General features: G+C 62.5%; 2 protein-coding genes across 2 annotated transcripts in view; both read right to left on the reverse strand.

Moving 5' to 3' along the window:
• Positions 1 to 928: 928 nt before the first annotated feature.
• Positions 929 to 7,020, reverse strand: SLC25A6 (solute carrier family 25 member 6). The gene is made up of 4 exons (XM_056109634.1): positions 6,812 to 7,020; positions 4,569 to 5,055; positions 1,597 to 1,737; positions 929 to 1,491 (listed from the first exon to the last, which is right to left on the reverse strand). Exons 1-4 carry the CDS (start codon positions 6,920 to 6,922, stop codon positions 1,334 to 1,336), a joined length of 897 nt encoding a protein of 298 aa, XP_055965609.1. The 5' UTR covers positions 6,923 to 7,020; the 3' UTR covers positions 929 to 1,333.
• Positions 7,021 to 11,778: 4,758 nt separating this feature from the next.
• The window catches only part of ASMTL (acetylserotonin O-methyltransferase like), a 33,197-nt gene continuing 24,119 nt past the window's right edge, over positions 11,779 to 20,856 (reverse strand). Inside the window, exons 9-13 of the mRNA XM_056109637.1 lie at positions 19,464 to 19,633; positions 17,913 to 18,045; positions 15,978 to 16,121; positions 13,668 to 13,790; positions 11,779 to 12,121 (exon numbers count right to left, since the gene is read on the reverse strand). Of these exons, the coding sequence (XP_055965612.1) occupies positions 11,901 to 12,121; positions 13,668 to 13,790; positions 15,978 to 16,121; positions 17,913 to 18,045; positions 19,464 to 19,633 (791 nt within the window). The 3' untranslated portion in view covers positions 11,779 to 11,900. The remainder of the gene's footprint in view (positions 12,122 to 13,667; positions 13,791 to 15,977; positions 16,122 to 17,912; positions 18,046 to 19,463; positions 19,634 to 20,856) is intronic.

Below are 20,856 nucleotides of genomic sequence, written 5' to 3' on the forward strand. Positions count from 1 at the left end.
AAAACACTGAAGCGTCTCTATGGGGCAGTCTGGCGCGTGGCTGTGCAAAGGTCCTGGGGCGCCCAGGAGAGGGGACAAGTCCCACAACTGCCCTGCAGTGGACAGCAGTCCTGGAGTGTGGTTATGCCAAGGCCCTGGGGTTCCCTGCCCAAGGACAAGGGTCCCTGTGGACTTCCGGGGGAGAGCACAGGCCTCCAAGTCCCCCACCCTGCAGCAGGCCTGATGGCAGTGTGGGTGCATGGCCATGCAAAGGCCCTGTGGTCCCCTGTCCAAGGACAAGGGTCCTTGTGGATGCCCAGGAAAGGGAACAGGCCCCTTCCCCAACTGCAGTGGGCTCTGACGGTCGGCAGTCCAGGTGCATGGCTGTGCAAAGGCCCTGGGGTTCCCTGTCCAAGGACAAGCCCCATCCCCACACTGTAGTGGGCCCTGATGGATGGCAGTGTGGGTGCATGGCCATGCAAAGGTCCTGTGGTTCCCTGTGCAAGGACAAAGGTCCTGCTGCATGGCTGTGCAAAGGCCCTGGGATCCCCCGTCCAAGGGCAAGGGTCCCTGTGGACGTCCAGGGGAGAGGACAGGCCCCTTGCCAAAGAAACATGCAGTGGGCCCTGATGGATGGCAGTCTGGGTGCGTGGCTGTGCAAAGGCCCTGGGGTCCCTTGTCCAAGGACAAGGGTCCCTGTGGACGTCCAGGAAAAGGGGACAGGCCCCTTCCCCAACTGCAGTGGGCCCTGATGGTCGGCAGCCCGGGTGCACGGCTGTGCAAAGGCCCTGCGGTCCCCCGTCCAAGGACACGGGTCCTGCTGCTGCATCGGCCGTGCAAAGGCCCTGGGGTTCCCTGCAGAACAGTCCCCGTGGACGCCCAGGGGAGTGGCGAGGCCGCACCCCGGTCCCACCCCGCCGTGGACAGCAGGCGCAGCGGGGCAGCGGGCCAGGGGCTGTGTCCTCTTTTTATTCTGCAGCAGACGCGCCCAAGGGAGGGACGGAGGGAGGGGAGGGGGGGCAGAGAGGCGGCTGGAGTTGGCGGCAACCGGCTGTGCGGGGCGGGTGGGCTCCTGGGGTACAAACTCAGGAGGGAGACGGGACTCGATTCTTTAAATAGACGGGGGCGGGCGGGGGTGGGCGTGGCCGGCCTGGACTCTAGGTCTACTGGACACAGCGGGGGGTGGCCGCATCGGAGGCCTCCTCCGGGGGCGGGGAGGTGAGGGGTGGGGGTCCCCTGTGGCTCCCGGGGGGGCCCCAAGGCAGGACTGGCCGGGACCGGGCGGGTGGGCGGGGGTGAGCGAGGGGCCGCCCGCCCACCCGCCCGCCCGTCCAGTGGGTCGGGGTTCGGGGCCCTACAGGACCTTCTTGAGCTCGTCGTAGAGGACCAGGACGAAGGCCCCGCCCATGCCGCGCAGGACGTTGGACCAGGCGCCCTTGAAGAAGGCCTTGCCGCCCTCGTCCCGCAGGATCTTCGTCCAGCAGTCCAGGGTGCCCGTGTACATGATGTCCGCTGTGGGTGGGGACGGGGCGCGGGTGTGAGAAACCGGGGCCGAGCGCCGCCCACTGGGCCGCCCGGCCACCCCCCCCCCCCCCCAAGGAGCGGGAGGACACCCACCTCCTTTGCGGCCCGACTGCATCATCATCCGCCGCCGGACGGTGTCGAAGGGGTAGGAGACCACGCCGGCCACGGCCGTCACGCTCTGGGCGATCATCCAGCTCACCACGATGTGCGTGTTCTTGGGGTCAGGGAGCATGCCTGGGGGGGGGGGGGCGGGGGGCGTGGGGTGGGGGACGGGGTCATGTGAGTGACCACGCGTGGACACAGACGAACCACCAGTTGGGGGATGGAGCGAGAGGAGAGAGAGCCCCGTGGGGACGGTGTTGGCCTTTGCATGTGGCTGACCCGGGTTCGAGTCCCGGCATCCCCTAGGGTCCCCCCCCCCCCCCCGAGCACCGCCAGGAGGGATTCCAAAAAGCAAAGCATAAATAAAAAATTTTAAAATAATGATAAAAATTTATAGAGGCCAGAGCGAGAGCCCAGTGCAGAGGGCGTGGGCCTCTGCACGCGGCCGACCCGGGTTCGAGCCCCGGCATCCCCTAGGGTCCCCCCCCCCCCCCCCCCCGAGCACCGCCAGGACTCATTCCTGAGTGCAGAGCCAAGAGGGGCCCAAAAAGCAAAAGAACGATTTAGTGGTTTAAAAATAAAAAAAAAAAAATTTGGGGACTGGAGAGAGAGCACAGCAAGCAGGGACGGCGTTTTTGCCTGGCACGCGGCCGGCTCGGGTTCGAGTGCCGGCATTCCCACAGGGTCCCCCCGAGCACTGCCAGGAGGGATTCCTGAGTGCATGAGCCAGGAGGGACCCCTGTTGTCGCCGGGTGGGACCCCAAAAAGCAAAAAAAAAAAAAAAAAAAAAAAAAGGAACAATTTAGCGGTTTAAAAAATAAATAATTTGGAGATTGGAGCAAGAGCCCGGCGGGGAAGGCGTTGGCCTGGCACGCGGGTGACCCGGGTTCGAGTCCCGGCATCCCCTAGGGTCCCCCCGAGCACCGCCAGGAGGGATTACACCCCCCCAAGAAAACAAAAAACAAAAAAAAACCAAAACACACACACACAGAGAGAAAACAGCCCGTCCACTGTCATGTGTCCTCCACGAAGTCAGAGACCCACCCGTGAGCCCACCCTCGCCCTTCCCGGGTGTGTGTGTCTGTGTGAGTTGTGTGTGATGGGGGTAGCTGGCCCTCAGCTCAAGTCCTCGGAGAGGTTACAAGGTGCGGCCTGACCCGGACCCTCTGACTTTCTTTCCGGGACCTTTTAGGGCTGTAAAGCCATAAAACACGATTGCAGGGTTGCTGGAGTCAGCAGGGCAGTTTGGGCGCAACAGGACAGGGGAGTTCTGGGGGGTCAAGGGGCAAGACTCTGGGTGGGTGCGGGGGAGGGGGAGGGGAGGAAGAACCCCTGCCTATGTGAAATGAACCGGAGGGAGGGCCGAGCGTGTGAGTGTTGTGTTGAGTGTCTGTGTGTGAGGGTGCGTGAGTCCCTAAGAGAAGTGAGCACAGAGGGCTGAGTCCGTGTCTGTATGTGAGTGTGTGTGTGTGAGCATGTGCGTGAGTCCCTCAGTGAAATGAGCTCGGAGGGCCGAGTGTGAGTGTCTGTGTGTGTGCGTGTGTGTGAGAGTCCGTAAGTCAAATGAACACAGAGGGCTGAATGTGTCTCTGTGTGTGCGTGCGTGCGTGTGTGTGTGTCTGAGTCTCGGCCTAAGTGAAATGAGGACAGAGGGCTGAGTGTGAGTGTCTTGTGAGTCTGTGCATACGCGTGAGTCCCTAAGTGAAATGAACAGAGGGCTGAGTGTGTGTGTGTCTGTGTCTGTATGTGGGAGTGTATGCATGTGTGTGTGTGTGAGTCCCTAAGTGAAATGAGCCAGCGGCTGAGTGTGTCTCCCGTGTGTGTGTGTCCCTGCCTACGTGAAATGAGGACAGAGGGCTGAGTGCATGTGTGTATGTGAGTGTATGCATGTGTGTGAGTCCCTAAGTGAAATGAGCTGAGGGCTGAGTGTGTCTATGTGTGTTTGTGTGTCACTGCCTAAATGAAATGCGGACAGAGGGCTGAGTGCGTTGCCTGTGAGTGTGTGCATGCATGTGTGTGAGTCCCTAAGTGAAATGAGCCAAGGACTGAGTGTGTCTGTGTGTGTGTCTGTGTCCCTGCCCAGGTGAAATGAGGGCAGAGCGCTGAGTGTGTGTGTCTGTCTGTATGTATGTGAGAGTATGTATGTGTGTGTGTGTGAGTCCCTAGGTGAAATGAGCCGAGGTCTGAGTGTGTCTCTGTGTGTGTGTCCCTCTCCCTGCCTAGGTGAAATGAGGACAGAGAGCTGTGTGTGTGTGTGTTCCTGACTAGGTGACATGAGGGCAGAGGGCTAAGTGTGTGTGTGTTTCCTTGCCTAGGTGAAACGACGGCAGAGGGCTGAGTGTGTCTCCCGTGTGTGTGTGTGTATGTATGTGTGTGTGTCCCTGCCTAGGTGAAATGAGGACAGAGGGTTGTGACAGTGTGTGTATTTGTATGCGAGTGTGTGTGTCCTTGCCTAGGTGAAATGAGGACAGAGGGCTGTGTGTGTGTGTGTGTGTCCCTGCCTAGGTGACATGGGTGCAGAGGGCTGAGTGTGTGTGTATCTGTGTGTGTGTGTATCTGTATGTGTGTGTCCTTGCCTAGGTGACATGAGGACAGAGGGCTGAGAGTGAGTGTGTGTGTGTGTGTGTGTGTGTGTGTGTGCTTGCCAGGTGAAATGAGGACAGAGGGCTGAGTGTGTGTGTGTGTGTCTCCTTGCCTAGGTGACATGATCACAGAGGGCTGAGTGTGTGTGTGTGTATCTCTGTGTGTATCTGTGTGTGTGTCCTTGCCTAGGTGACATGAGGACAGAGGGCTGAGAGAGAGAGTGTGTGTGTGTGTGTGTGTGCTTGTCAGGTGACATGAGAACAGAGGGCTGAGTGTGTATGTCCCTGTATGTGAAAGTGTGTGTGAGTGTGCCTGTGTGCGCGCACGCACGCACACACACACACACACACACACACACACGGGCGCGCAGCCCCGCCCACCTTTGGCGGTGTCGTAGACCCCGAAGTAGGCGGCCCGGTAGATGATGATGCCCTGCACGGAGACGGCGAAGCCCTGGTAGAGGCCGCGGATGCCGTCGGACTTGCTGATCTTGACCAGGCAGTCGCCCAGGCCCTTGAACTCGCGCTCGGTGCCCGACTTGCCCACGTCGGCCGCCAGGCGGGTGCGGGCGAAATCCAGCGGGTACACGAAGCAGAGGGAGGTGGCGCCGGCCGCCCCGCCCGAGGCCAGGTTGCCCGCGAAGTAGCGCCAGAACTGGGTGTGCTTGTCCACGCCCCCCAGGAACACCTGCTTGTACTTGTCCTTGAAGGCGAAGTTGAGGGCTTGCGTGGGGAAGTAGCGGATGACGTTGGCCAGGTTGCCCCGCCAGAACGACATCATGCCCTGCTCCTTGGGGATGCGGACGATGCAGTCCATGATGCCCTTGTACTGCTTGTCCGCCGCGATCTGTTTGCTGGCATGTTGGACCTGCGGGGGCAGGGGCCGGGGCGGCGTGAGATTCGGACACAGGCTCTGAACGCGGGACCCCGAGACGCACACGCGCGCGCACGCCCCGTCTTGACTCGGGAAACACACACAGAAAGCTTTTCTTTTGGGCTTGTTTTTGGGGGGTCTCACTCTGCAAACGGTCAGGGGGGTTTCCTCCTGGCTCTGCACTCAGGAATGATTATTACTCCTGGTGGTGCCTGGACGCCGGGGATCGAATTCGGGTCAGCTGCGTGCAAGGTAAATGTCCTCCCCGCTGTACTATCGCTCTGGTCCCCAGAGAGAGAAAGCTTTGAACTTGGGAACTGAGCACACACACACACACACACACACACACACACACACACACACACACACACCAAGAGACCCTAGCAGGCACACACATAGAAAGCTTTTAACTTGGGAACACAACACACACACAGACCCTAGCAGGCACACACATAGAAAGCTTTGAACTTGGGAATGCAACACACACACACACACACACACACACACACACACACTACCCCCCTGAATTTGGGGGAAACAGCAGCTGGCATACGTAGACACAAAACTTTGAACTTGGGAACGCAACACACACACACACACCCCTTAACTAGGGAAACATTGCCTGCCCCAGGCGTGTAACACTCCAGTCCTAACCTTAACCTCACGTATTTGCAACACCCGCACTGCAGATCCCGTAAGGCCACACACAACAGTAGCAGCTCCACGGGCAACAAGATACTAAATATCTACGGAAATGGGGAGATGACTAAAAATCACACGTTGCCATTATAAAAAAAAAAAAGTTGCTGTCAAGCACTAGGGGGTCCGTCTGTGAACACTCGGGAAACCCTTATAAATGTCATAAGGCAGAGCAACACCGGCAAAAACGACGACTAAAAAAAATTCTGTACACACTCAAGGGTGCTACAATGTGTCAGCACCGAACGCGGCATTGCAGCAATCCTGGAAACAATTCGGAAGCGATTGCAACAATGTTTCCAAAAAAAAAAACTAAATAAGGCGACTTGGCTCCCACCCAGGGAGCGCCGTCGCTCGGCTACTCTAAAGCCTGCAACAATGTTGCCAACCAGCCAGACTGGTGCAAGAAACAATGTTGCTCCCAGCGAGTCGGGTGCAAGTAACAATGTTGCACTGCCAACCGGCCGCCGCTCTGCTAGGATTATATAAACCTGGAGCGATGCTAGCGGTCCACCGGGTTAACATTTTTGCACTTTCGGCTTTCAATCATCCAAAAAAAAAAGAAAATTAATTGCAATACGATGGAAATCGCGTGTGGCTGGGCCTGGGCCGCGCCCCCGCGTTTGCAAGGTGACCCGGGACGGCGTGGCATTGAAGCGACGGGCTGGAAGGGGGAGCAGTGCCACGTGTGCCACACGCACGCCGAGCCGGGCCCAGCTCGGGGACACGCCCCGGGTGCCCTCGGGGCCGTGCCAGCCGCGCCCGAGGCGACAGAGGGCAGCTGCGGCCTGCAAGGTCGCCGCCGCCGCCCGGGAGGTGCCCGCTGGCACGCGGGAAGCGAGTGCGCATGCGCGGCCCCCGGGCCCGGCCCGCAGCGCGCCTGCGCGGCCCCGCCCTCGGCCCGCACGGCGCCTGCGCGGCCCCGCCCCCGCCACCACGTGACCCGCCGCGCCCGGAAGCGGCGGCCCCGGGCGGACAAAGCGTCGCGCCCCGGCGCTTCCGGCGGGCCCCCGCGTCCCCCCGCGTCCGCCGCCGCCGGCCCCCCGCGCACCTGCAGCAGCAGCTTGACGCGCTCGATGGGCGCCACGGCCGTCTTGGAGATGGCGGCGGCGATGCCGCCCGCCAGGAAGTCCTTGGCGAAGGAGATGGCCTGTTCCGTCATGGTGGTGGAGGAGCGCGGGGCGGACGGGGAGCGGAGGCTGCGCGCCGCTGGCTGCTCAGCCCTGCGCCGCCGGGAGCGAAAGGACGGGCCGCGCCGCGCGCAGCCGCTAGGGCGCGCCGGCCCCGCCCCCGAGCCCGCCCGCGCCGCCCATTGGCCGAGCCGCGCCGGCCGGGCCCGCCCCCTGGCGGCGCCGCAACGCCCATTGGCCGAGCCGCGCCGGCCGGGCCCGCCCCCCGGCGGCGCCGCGACGCCCATTGGCCGCCGGGGCCGCGCCGGGCCCCGCCCCCCGCGGGCGGCCCGGATTGGCCGAGCCGCGCCGCTTGGGCCCGCCCCCCGCTTCCCATTGGCCGCGCCGCCCCGCCCCCGCGGGCGTGCCGCATTGGCCGCGCCGCGCCGCTCGGGGCCGCCCATTGGCCGCGCTGCAACAACCGGGCCCGCCCATTGGCCGCGCTGCGCCAACCGGGCCCGCCCATTGGCCGCGCTGCGCCAACCAGGCCCGCCCATTGGCCGCGCTGAGCCAACCAGGCCCCGCCCCGCGCCGCTGATTGGCTGCCCCTGCTCCTTTCAGGGCCCGCCCCGCGCCGCTCATTGGCCTCGTCGCGCGCGGGGCGGCACCGCCCCCTCCGCCCTCCGCGCCGCCCATTGGCCGCTCCGCCTGCCCGTCAGCGCCGCTTTTCCCCGGCGCCCGGCCCGTCCGCAGCGCGGCACTCTGCGCGCCTCTCTGCGGGCCGGAGTGACCTTGTCAAGGTCACGGCCGGAGCTGGCCTGCGGGGGGCTGGCCGGGCTGCACAGGCTGGACCCTCCGGACGTGCTCGGGGGGCTGCGCCCTGCAGGGTGCGGATGGGAGGACCCCCGAGCTCTCTTCCCTGCTTTGAGGCGTCCCCAGTGCGGCCCCCCTGGAGGTGGACACGCTGGACAGTGTCCACGTTGCAAGCCCCTTGCCCGCGCCTGGGTTGCGCCCGGACCCCCGGGGGTATGCATGAGGCCCCCCCCAGCGTTGATTGAAGCTGGGGAGGGGGTTGTGACTGTCCCCTGGGGGACCCGGCCCCACCACCTGTCCCCAAATTTAGTCTTGGGGACCCCCCAGGCCCCCACTGATCTGTCCCTTTTCGGCTGTCCCTGTGACGCACCCTGTTGGCCCAGTCAAGCCCCCCTTAAGCCCACCTGGCCAGTAATCAAGGCTCCTTTGCGACCCCCTAATGGGCCAGGCGCAAGGGCTTGCCCCGGTGCCAAGGGGGTGCGCCCCTTTCTCCAATATTTTGCAGTCCTGACCCCTCTGGGAGACCCCCGGTTGGGGCCTCGCCCTCCCCCCGCCCCCTACGGGCCTCCCCGGGCTGCGACCTTGCCAGGCTAACCCTTGGTGACCCCAGAGCATGCCAGCAGGCCGCCTCCGACCCCCCTTTTTTTTTTTACGCAGCCGGGGGAGCCCTAAAGGTGGCCCCCAGGAACCCACCACGGCGACCCCCGTCCCCAGCGCTCGGACCCCTGCGCGCACAGGGATTTGCCCCCCACCTAGCACGGCTCCAGGCCTGGGACAATTAATTCCCCAGCCTCGAGGCGCACGCACGCGCGGGGGGTGAGGGGGACACCCGCGTCTCCAAGGGAGAAACCAACCCCGGCCCCCCACGGACGCGCAGCGTGTCCACCCCGGAAAGCGCAGGCTGTCCAGGCCTGCAGCGGCAGCTGCCGCGCTTCTGGGCTGCCCGGTGGCCCCCCTCCCCTGACCTAGCGGGAAGGCCAGGGGGGTGGGCGCGCGACCCCCTTAGTGGTGTGCGCCCCGGGACACGCGCGCGCGCGCGCTTGGAGCGTTCCCTCTCGGGGGCGCGCGGCGCCCCGCGGATTTTTTTTTTTTCGTTTCTTTCCCTGTGCGCTTAAGGAACTCGGGGGTCCCTGCAGGGGTGTGACCGGGGGCAGCGCAGAGCGCAAGAGGGGGTGTCCTGAGTGGACGCTCCAAGAGAAAAAATGAATTTTTTTTTCTCCTCCTCCTCCTCTCTAGGGCTGCGCACACTCGGGGTGTCGGCGAGGAGGCGGAGAAGAGGTCCCCCCCCCCCCCCCGTAGGTGAAAGTTGCGGGGAGGGCCGGGACGCCAGGCCCCTTTCTTATCGCCTGCCCCGAGTGTCCTTGGCTGGGTCAGCCCGGCAGGTGACCGGCCGGTGACGGGCGGCTGGGGGCGGGGCGCATTCGGGACACCTGGGGTGGGGGGTGAGGGTCAGCGAGGAGCTTGGAGGAGGGGGCGTTTCTGCCCGCCTGGGCCTGGGCTTCCCCTAAGGAGGAGCGAGGCGCAGCGGGATGGGGGCGGGGGAGGGGTTGCCAAGGAGCTTTGCGCCCCGTGCGCCCTTCGCATTCCACCCCCGGGCCTTGGTGGGTGGGGGTGGGGGTCACTGCCCAGGGCCAGCCGGCGAGACGGGCAGGTCCAGCTGCTGCTTCTGCCGGTTCTGGCCGGCGCCGGGCCGGGCAGGCAGGGCCTGGGGGAGGGCTCAGAGCTGCCCCGGTGCGCCCTGGGGCTGTCCTTGGGGACCTCCCGGACACCCCTGTGCGCGCCTCTGCGTGCCAGCGCCCGTGAGTGAGTCTGGTGGAAGCTTCGGGAATGCGGGGGCTGGGTGGGCTGGAGGGGGGGAGGGTCAGACCTCCCCTCTTCCTCCCGGAGTTCTGGAATAATTTTGGGCAGTTTGCTCTAAATTGCACTGAGGCTGCCCTGCGAGGGCGTGTGTGTGTGTGTGTGTGTGTATGTGTGTGTACACGCATCCGTAAGTGCGCGCCTGTGTACCTATGAGGGCGTGTTCTTGGGCGCACAGGTTGTCCGCAGATCTGTGACCTTCCGTGTGTGTGTGTGTGTGTGTGTGTCCAAGGGCACATGCTAGGCTCCCCTGTCTTCGGGCACGCGTGGGTCCCCCCCCTCTGTGTCTGTTACACACGCACGCACACGCGCGTGTCTCTTGTGTGCAGGCTTGCCCATGAGACCGCGTGTGTGGCCCACGCAGGTGGGTCTGCGCGCACGAGCGCGCCCACCCGTGTGCGCCCCCGCATGGGTACACACGCTACCGTGTGCGCACAGATATCCAAGCGTGCGTTGGAGCACGTGCGCGCGTGTGTGCGTGTACGTGTGCACGCGTGTTCAAGCATGCACGCGTGTATATCAGCCTACGGGGTTTCGCAGCCTCTCGGCAGACAGAGAGACCCGAGACCCCCAGAAGGATGGGTGCCAGGCCTGGCAGGAGGGCGGGTGGGACCCTCAGCCGGGCTGTGGCTAGGGGCAGGGGTGACCTGTCGCCAGGAGGCCTGGCCACCTTGGGAGACCCGACAGGGTGCAGCCAACAGGCTGAAGGCGCTCAGGAACTGGGCGCCGCCGAGAGGCAGGGGGGGTGGGCTCACTCAAGCCCACCCTAAACTGTCCCTCCCCGGCCTCTAAGGAAGGATCCGGAAACTGCTGAGGAAATTTGAAGGACCACGAAGTTCCTGCAACCCAAAGGAAGAAGAGGCCACAGTGCGGGTTGCTGGGAGTGGGTGGGGGACAGTGTTGGAGTGAGGGACAGTCCCCCCACGGAGGGGGTGTGCGGGTGGGCCAGTCTGTGTGCGCTGGTGGGTGGACTCGGGGGACATGCTGCAGTGCTCAGGGCTGACGACTCCCAGCTCAGTACTCAGGGCTGACTCCTGGCTGGCTCTGTGCTTGGGGCTGACTCCTGGCTCTGTGCTCAGGGCTGACTCCTGGCTGGGCTCAGGGCTGACTCCCAGCTCTGTGCTCAGGGCTCACTCCCATCTTAGTGCTCAGGGCTCAGTCCCGGCTATGTGTTCAGGGCTGACTCCCAACTCTGTGCTCAGGGCCGACTCCTGGCTCTGTGCTCAGGGCTGACTCCCGATCAATGTTCAGGGCTCATTCCCGGCTCTGTGCTCAGGGCTGACTCCCATCTTAGTGCTCAGGGCTCAGTCCTGGCTCTGTGCTCAGGGCCGACTCCTGGCTCTGTGCTCAGGGCCGACTCCCAACTCTGTACTCAGGGCCGACTCCTGGCTCTGCTCAGGGCCGACTCCTGGCTCTGTGCTCAGGGCCGACTCCCGATCAATGTTCAGGGCTCACTCCTGGCTCTGTGCTCACAGATAACACCTGGCTCCGGGCTCAAGGTCAGTTCAGAGTCCAGGCTTAGGGCCATTTCCGGATGTGTTCACAGGTCATCCTGCATTCTCGCCCAGGGTTCACACCCAGCTCTGTGCTCAGGACTCACTCCTGGCTTGGTGCTCAGGGCTCACTCCCGGCTCTGTGCTCAGGGCTGACTCCCACCTGTGCTCAGGGCTCACTCCTGGCTCCGTGCTCGGGGCTGAGCCCTGGCAGGGTCTGAGTGCCCCTCTGGGGTGTTTCAGGAGACTGATCCCGGGCCGGCCTTGTGCCCGGCGGGCACCTTCCCTGCTGTCCTGCCTCTCAGACCCATGGAGGGGGGGGGACAGACTGCGGGTGCGAGAGAACCCCTGGACGAGGATAGAGGAGGCAGCTGGCCCCGCACCCAGAGCCCTGAGTCGAGGTGCCCGGTGTCCACTGGGCAGCGTCCTGCTGGGACACCGTGTCCCGGCCACAAATAGCACCTACCCCTCCCCCGTTCCCGCACCCCGCCCCTGCCTGGCCCTCCCGTGGCCAAGGGCAGCGGAGGCGGCGGGCAGTGGGCCCTGGCTGCATTTCCTTATACGTCCGTGCGTCCCGGGGGCTTGGTACTGGGTGCCGTGTGCATCGCCCACCTGCACTGCGCCCTTCCAGGCACGCGGGAGCGCAGGGGACAGGGATCTGGGGGCCCGGGGACCCTCCCTTGTCCTTCTCTCCCGGCCGTGGCCAGGAAGCAGGTGGACTTTCCCGGGAACCAAGGCGCGATCCGTGCGTGATTCAGAGTCTTTAATGCGCCCTGCACGCGCGCGCGTGCGTCCGAGACGCGAGGAACAGCATCCCGCAGCCAGGGGTGGCGGGTGGGTGGGGGTGGGTGGTGTGTGTGAGGGGTCCTCACGCCCCGGTCCGGGTGGCCAGCAGCGCCAGCACGGAGTCCCCCGCGGGCAGCGCGCGCACGTCCCCGAAGCCGTGCGCGCGCAGGAGAAGCCGGTACTCGGAGGGCGTCCGCGCGCGCCCCAGGGTCCGCGTCAGCGCGTCCAGGGACTGGAGCAGGCCGGCCCTCGCTGTCCGCTTCTCCTCGTCCAGCGGCGTCTCCACCAGCAGGAGGCCAGCGCCTGCGGGGAGGGAGGGGCAGAGGCACCGCGCTGGGACACCAAACCCCCGGCCCAGGGGTGCGCGCAGGGGTCCGGGGATGCGGGTGCGCCAGGGCGCACGGGTGGGCGCGTCTCCGGGGATGCGGACACCTCCAGAGTGCACGGGTGGGCGCACACAGTCCAGGGCGCAGTGGTGGGCGCGTCTCTGGACACATGTGGACATGTCCAAGGCGCACGGAGAGGCGCACAGGTCCAGGGCGCACTGGTGCGCGCGTCTCTGGCCACACGGAGAGGCGGACAGGACATGCGAGTGTGTGTGGGGTCGGGCACACACTTACCGGGCACAGTTTGAGATGGGGGAGGCCGGAGGAGAAAGGAGAGAAAGAGAGAGACAGAGAGACAGACAGAGAGACAGAGGCAAAGACAGAGACCGAGAGACAGAGACGGAGAGTGTGTGTGCCATGGAGACAGTCTGGAGGGAGGGTGATGGGAGGCAACCGGGGGACCCTGGTGGTGAGAAATGTGTCCTGGTGGAGGGACGGGGGTTGGAGCACTGGAGGACTGAAACCCAACCAGGAACAGCTTTGTCAGGGTCGATCTCACGGTGATTCAATAAAAAAAAAAAAAGATAAAATAAATAAATAAAGTACCCATAAAATTCCAACAGGTGGAAGAAGAAAAAGGGATATGCGTGATCGCCTTTGAATGTCTGTACTGCAAACCAGAATGCCCAAAGGGGAGGGAGGGAGAGAGAGGAGAGAGGGAGAGAGAGAAGAGACGGAGAGAGAGGGAGAGAGAGAGACAGAGAGAGAGAGAGATGGAGATGCAGGAAGGGATGGAGGGAGGAGGGAGAGATGAAGACCCCGGGAGATGCCACACAGAGATGGGAGAGATTGGGAGACGCACAGGGAAGGTCACAGGAGGGAGAGATGGAGAGATGAGAGTTGGGGAAGGGGAGAGAGAGAGACAGGGAGAGGAGAGAGGGAGAGAGACGGAGGGAGGAGATGGTGAGAGGTAGAGAGAGACAGAGACAGAGAGGGAGAGAGAAGAGGGAGAGAGAGGAGAGAGAGGGAGGGAAAGGAAGAGAGGAGAGAGACAGAGAGGGAGAGAGAAGAGGGAGAGAGAGGAGAGAGGGAGAGAGAGGAAGGGAGAAGAAAGGGAGAGAGGGAGGGAAAGAAAGAGAGGAGAGAGACAGAGAGGGAGGGAGGAGAGAGAGAAAGGACAGAGAGGGAGAAAGCCACAGTGGGACCCCAGGGATCATTCTCCCTTCCCCCACTACACACACACACACACACACACACACACACACACACACAGAGCAGCGTCCACTCCATCCTGCTGGCCACAGGAAGCAACACAACCCAGGTCCAGGGCCTCCCAGGGTTGAAGCAGCGCCTGGCCCACGGCTCCGAGCCCCCCACGCCGTTCCCGCCCAGGGCCCCAGTCCTGCCCGAACTCCCGACGTCCGCTCGCTCCCGGCTGCCGCCCTCGGACCCCACCCCCCAACCCCCTCCGACAGCACCTGCCCCCCCGGGCGCCGGGCAAAGGCAGGGCCCGGCCTCCCTACCTGGCCGGCAGCTCCGAGCAATGCGGCTCAGCAGCGAGTGGACGCGGTCGTCGGCCCAGTTGTGCAGGACCCGGGAGAGCACGTAGAGGTCGGCCCCGGGGAGGGCGTCCTGGAAGAAGTCGCCTGCGGGGGGGGCGCACACAGACAGACGCACGGATGGGCGGGCGGGTGGACGGATGGACACACAGATGGATGGACAGATGGACGGACGGACACACAGATGGAAGGACAGACGGACGGACGCGCACACAGGTGGACGGACGCACGGACGGGCGCGCACAGAGATGGACAGACAGACGCATGGACGGACGCACACACAGATGGAAGAACAGACGGACGGACGGATGCACACACAGATGGACGGACAGACACACACACAGATGGACGGACAGACGCACAGTCGGGCGCACACACAGGTGGACGGACAGACGGACGGACGCACACACAGATGGACGGACAGACGCACAAACAGACGGACGGAGAGACGCACACACAGATGGATGGACAGACGCACGGACGCACGGACGGATGCACACACAGATGGACAGACGGACGGACGCACGGACGGATGCGCACACAGATGGACAGGCAGACGCATACACAGATGGACAGACAGATGCATGGACAGACGCACACACAGATGGATGGACAGACGGACGGACGCACACACAGATGGACGGACAGATGGACGGATGCACACACAGATGGACGGACAGACGCACGGTCGGACGCACACAGATGGATGGACAGACGGACAGATGGAAACACAAATGGACGGACAGATGCACAAACAGATGGACGGACAGACGGACAGATGCACGGACGGACCCACACACAGGTGGACGGACAGACGAACAGACGCACACAGATGGATGGACAGACAGACAGACGCACACACAGATGGACAGACGCACGGATGGACGCACACACAGATGGACGGACAGACGCACACACAGATGGACGGACAGACACACACAGATGGACGGACAGACGCACGGACGCACACAGATGGATGGACAGACGCACACACAGATGGACGGACAGACGCACGGACGCACACAGATGGACGGACAGACGCACACACAGATGGACGGACAGACGCATGGACAGACGGACGCACACACAGATGGACGGACAGATGCATGGACAGACGCACACACAGATGGATGGACAGACGGACGGACGCACACACAGATGGACGGACAGATGGACGGATGCACACACAGATGGACGGACAGACGCACGGTCGGACGCACACAGATGGATGGACAGACGGACAGATGGAAACACAAATGGACGGACAGATGCACAAACAGATGGACGGACAGACGGACAGATGCACGGACGGACCCACACACAGGTGGACGGACAGACGAACAGACGCACACAGATGGATGGACAGACAGACAGACGCACACACAGATGGACAGACGCACGGATGGACGCACACACAGATGGACGGACAGACGCACACACAGATGGACGGACAGACACACACAGATGGACGGACAGACGCACGGACGCACACAGATGGATGGACAGACGCACACACAGATGGACGGACAGACGCACGGACGCACACAGATGGACGGACAGACGCACACACAGATGGACGGACAGACGCATGGACAGACGGACGCACACACAGATGGACGGACAGACGCATGGACGGACGGACGCACACACAGATGGACGGACAGACGCATGGACAGACGGACGCACACACAGATGGACGGACAGACGCATGGACGGACGGACGCACACACAGATGGATTGACAGACGCACGGACGGACGCACACACAGATGGATGGACAGACACACACACAGATGGACGGACAGACGCATGGACGGACGGACGCACACACAGACGGCCTTAGAGGTCGGGACGGGACAGAGACCACACCAAGTGCCCTGTGGCCACGACCGAGGGCACCGTCTGGAATATGGGGACTTCCTGGGACCCGGGGGTCCCTGCAGACCCAGAGGGGACGCCCCGGGTCAAACAGGGGCAGAGATGGGAGGGACACGGCCCCCCGCCCTGCCCTGCCCAGGGACGCCCGGACCCCCGGGAGCCGGGAGAGGCGGGAAGGACCCTCCCCAGGAGCCCCCGGAGGGAACTGGACATCCACGGAGTGGCCAGAGCGGCTGCCCTAGGGGACACTCTGCACCCTGGGGACGGACCCTCCCCGGGACACGGGGGTCCCTGCAGACGGGAGTGGGGGCTCAGGGGACAGGCGGGGAGGGTCTCGTCCTGCAGGATGGGGCCTCCCCCCGGCTCCCCGGGAGGAGGGACACGGCCGGGCCCTCACCGGCTCGGAAGCTGACTCGCTCCGTCCACGGCCCGGCGGGCAGGAAGGCCGCCGCGTGCTGGATGACCTCGGGCAGGTCGAACACCGTCACCGTCAGCCGCGGGGACGCCCGGGCCAGCTCGTGGGCCAGGGCGCCGGTGCACCCTGCAAAGACGGGTGCCAGTCATCCCCCGTGACCTGGGAGGGCCCCGGAGGTGGCCAGCAGACCCACCCCTGGGGGCGTCAGAGTCCTGTCCACTTTCTGCTTTGGGGGAAATGGGATGTGACGGCCGGTGCGACAGCAACCTCTTTCGGCCGGCAGGGACTGGAGCACTGTGGCACTGTCCTCCCGTGGTTCGTCGATTGGCTCGAGCGGGCACCAGGCACGTCTCCAGGGTGAGACTTGTTGTCAATCAATAATCAATAATCAATAATAATAATAATAAACTCTTACTCTGCTCCTTGCCTCAGAATTAATAGTCAATCAATAATATAGCACAGTCCTCCCGTGGTTCATCGATTTGCCCGAGCGGGCACCAGGCACGTCTCCAGGGTGAGACTTGTTGTTAATAATCAATAATCAATAATCAATAATAATAATAAAGTCTTACTCTGTTCCTTGCCTCAGAATTAATAATCAATAATACAGCACGGTCCTCCCGCTGTTCATCGATTGGCTCGAGCGGGCACCAGGCACGTCTCCAGGGTGAGACTTGTTGTTAATCATCAATAATAATAATAAACTCTTACTCTGCTCCTTGCCTCAGAATTAATCGATATGCCAGACACAGTAACAACAAAGTCTCCAATGGAGACGTTACTGGGCCCGCTCAGAATTAATAATCAATCAATAATATAGCACAGTCCTCCCGTGGTTGATCGATTTGCCCGAGCGGGCACCAGGCACGTCTCCAAGGTGAGACCTGTTGTCACTGTGTTTGGCATCTCGGAGACGCCACGGGGAACTGGCCAGGCTCTGCCAGGCAGGCGGGATCCTCTCGGGAGCTGGCCGGGCTCTCCGAGAGGGGCGGAGGAATCGAACCCGGGTCGGCCACGTGCCAGGCCAACGCCCTCCCCGCTGTGCTCCAGCCCATGCAGATCAATATCAATGGATATTTGCTATTGATTAACATCCATATAATTGATTAGTATATAGTATGATGAATAGAATCAGCACGATTGCAGTTAATACAATCTAGTTAAACATCAACGTGTCAGATAATTACTATAATTAATTAAAAATATTAATCGAGGGTGATTAATATCATTATAAATAAATAGGCCCGGAGGACTCGAACCCGGGTTGGCCACGTGCCAGGCCAACGCCCTCCCCGCTGTGCTATCACTCCACCAGCCAGGACACTGTGCAGAAACCCAGCCGGAAAGGACGCGGTGAATTTAAAATTAAAAAAAAAAAAATCTTTAAATTTAAGAATTTAAAAAAATTCTTTCCTTTTTTTTAAAACAAAATATTAAAAATTTCCAAATTCTAAAAAGAAAAAAAATTCCCAAATTCTGGGGAGTGGAAGGAAAGAGTCCAGGGTCCGACAGCTTGGGCCGTTTGCCAAGGAAAACAGGGCAGGACGGAGCGTCCAGGAAAAAAAAACGGACAATGAGACCATGGACGGTCTTTTGCCCGGGAGGGACGAGGCTAGGTAGCGTCTGTTTTCTGTAAAGTGCTCGTACTTCAGTGCTCACGGAATCAACGCCCAAGGGGTGGGCTCACTCCTGCCCACCCAGGGGACCCCCCAGGCTCCCGTGTGTCCATCTCTGTCCACGGGCTCCCGCCGGCCAGTCTATGCCTGTGTCTATTGGTCTGTGCCTGCCCTCTGCTGGCCAGAGCTGGGCACTGCCTGTCCCAGGAGCCCGGCCGGGACCCGAGTTCACTGCAGCCCCCGGGGATTCTGCCCAGGGCCGGGTGGCCGGGCGGGTCCCTGGCGGGGAGTGGACACGTACCTCCCACGTCACAGGCCGTGGCGTACGGGCTCAGGTCCAGCGCCTGGGCCACCTGCCGGGCGGTCAGCATGCTGAGCCCATGCAGGGCACGAAGGAACTGCAGCTGGTGATCGGGGTGGGAGGAGCAGCCGTCCTGCGGGGGGGACACGGGCCTGAGTGTGGCCGAGGGCGGCTTGGGGACGGGTCTCCCGGCCAGCGCTCAGGGCCAGTGCTCAGGGATGACTCCTGGCTCAGTGCTCGTGGATGATTTGTGGATCACTGCTCAGGGTGGACTCCCAGCTCTGTGCTCAGGGCTGACTCCTGGCTCAGAGCTCGGGGATGATTTCTGGATCACTGCTCAGGGCTGACTCCTGACTCTGTGCTCAGCGCTGACTCTTGGCTCTGTGCTCGGGGCTGACTCCTGGGTCTCTGCCCAGGGCTGGCTCCTGGCTCAGGGCTCAGGGGTCACTCCCAGCTCTGTGCTCACGGCTCACTCCCGGCTCTGTGCTCACGGCTCACTCCTGACTCTGCTCAGGGATGACTCCTGGCTCAGTGCTCATGGATGATTTGTGGATCACTGCTCAGGGTGGACTCCCAGCTCTGTGCTCAGGGCTGACTCCTGGCTCAGTGCTCAGGGATGACTCCCAGCTCTGTGCTCAGAGTTGACTCCCAGCTCTGTGCTCAGGGCTGACTCTTGGCTCTGTGCTCAGGGCTCTCTCCCGGCTCTGTGCTCATGGCTAATTACTGAGTCTGCTCAGGACTGACTCCCAGCTCTGTGCTCAGGGCTGACTCTTGGCTCAGTGCTCAGGGCTGACTCCTTCGTCTGTGCTTGGGGATGACTCCCAGCTCTGTGCTCAGGGCTCACTCCTGGCTCTGTGCTCATGTCTGACTCTTCGCTCTGTGCTCACAGCTAACTCCTGGCTCAGTGCTCAGGGCAAACTCCCCGTTCTGTGCTCAGGGCTAACACCTGGCTCTGTGATCGGGGCTCACTCCCAGCCCTGTGCTCAGGGCTAATTACTGAGTCTGCTCAGGACTGACTCCCAGCTCTGTGCTCAGGGCTGACTCCTGGCTCTGTGCTCAGGGCTGACTCTTGGCTCAGTGCTCAGGGCTGACTCCTTCGTCTGTGCTTGGGGATGACTCCCAGCTCTGTGCTCAGGGCTGACTCCTGGCTCTGTGCTCAGGGCTGACTCCTGGCTCTGTGCTCAGGACTGACTCCCAGCTCTGTGCTCAGGGCTCACTCCCGGCTCTGTGCTCGCAGCTAACTCCTGACTCTGCTCAGGGCTGACTCCCAGCTCTGTGCTCAGGGCTGACTCCAAATTCTGTGCTCGGGGCTGACTCCCGGCTCTGTGCTCAGGCCTGACTCCAAATTCTGTGCTCAGGGCTCACCCCAGCAGAGCTCAGGGGACTGTACTCGGTACCAGGGATGAATCCCACGGTGTCCGCATCCGAGCGCAGCACCCTGCCTGCCGTGCGTCCTCCCCTCCCTGCCCCCTTGTCCGAGCGGGTCTCTGTCCCCAGGGTGCAGCCCCCCACGCCCCGGCCCAGCCTTGGGGCGCCCCTGCCCGGAGGCACCTTTCCCTCCTCCCTCCCGCTGGGGCTCTGCGGTGCTCCCGTGCGGACGGCGGCCTCCAGGTGCTCAAAGAGGGCCCAGGAGTGCTCCAGGGTGTGCAGGACGTAGCTGTGTAGCGAGTACTCGCCCTCCGAGCGCAGGTGCTGGCTGGCACACGCTGAGTTGCTGTAGCCTGCGGGGTCGGAGAGTTGGGGTGGGGGGGCGGGACTCCAACACAGACCTCCCCCTCCTCCCCGCGACCGCCAACTCCGCTGGGTGTGACACAGTGGCCCCCTGCTAGGCTATGGGGCTGCACTGCACCAAGGGTGGAGTGCCACCGAGCACTGTTCTGGGAGCACGGGTGGGCCACGTGTCATCAGGTGAAGGAAGGCTTTAGCGCAGTGCGGTCGGAAGAAGAGGAAGCTGGTTTTGCCGGCGTGTGGGGTGGGTGGGGGTCTCGCAGCCTCCCCCTGACCCAACAGGAAGCAGAGGACGGGCTGGACCCCCGTGGCAGGAGCGAATTTTGGGGCCGCACTGCCGGGTCCGTAGCAGCCTCTGCTCTCTGGCAAGCGGTGGGTGCTCCGGGCTTCCGCAGTGACCCCGTCACCGGCCCAGAATCCCCCGCTCACATCGGTGCGTTCTCCACACACTCATCCGTCGCACCGGTACGTTGTTCCCGCTGGTCACCTCTGATTCATTTGTTCTTCGTATATGCGGGGACTCACCTCTTCCACCACTCACTCACCAACCCTCCGTCTCTACGGATTCACGATCCTGCCATCCATTCGTTGGTCTGGCTGCCCATCCACCACCCAGCCGTTCCTCCAGACATCTACCAATCCCCTAGCCATCCATCCATCCATCATTCCTCTATCAATCACCCACCCATCCATCCACCCACCCAACAATCCACCCATCCATCCATTCACCCATCCATCCATCTGTTCACCCAACCTTCCTTCCATCATCCATCCATCCACCCATTACCCATACATCCATCAACCCACCCACCCATCTATCGACCCGTCCATCCACCCATCATCCATCTATCCATCCACCCACCCACCCATCCATCCATCCATCCATCCATCCATCCACCCACCCATACATCCACTCACTCATCCATCCACTCATCCTTCCATCCATCCATCCACCCATCCATCCATCCATCAATCCATCCACCCACCCATCCATCCACTCATCCACCCATCCATCCATCCATCCACCCACCCATCCATCCATCCACCCACCCATCCATCCACCCATCTATCCATCCACTTATCCACCCATCCATCCACCCACCCATCCACTCATCCATCCATCCATCCACCCACCCATCCATCCATCCATCCATCCACCCACCCATCCATCCACTCATCCATCCATCCGTCCATCCATCCATCCACCCATCCATCC

Source organism: Sorex fumeus, unplaced genomic scaffold (assembly GCF_029834395.1).
Source record: "Sorex fumeus unplaced genomic scaffold, SorFum_2.1 ptg000359l, whole genome shotgun sequence".
Taxonomy (NCBI): Eukaryota; Metazoa; Chordata; class Mammalia; order Eulipotyphla; family Soricidae; genus Sorex; species Sorex fumeus.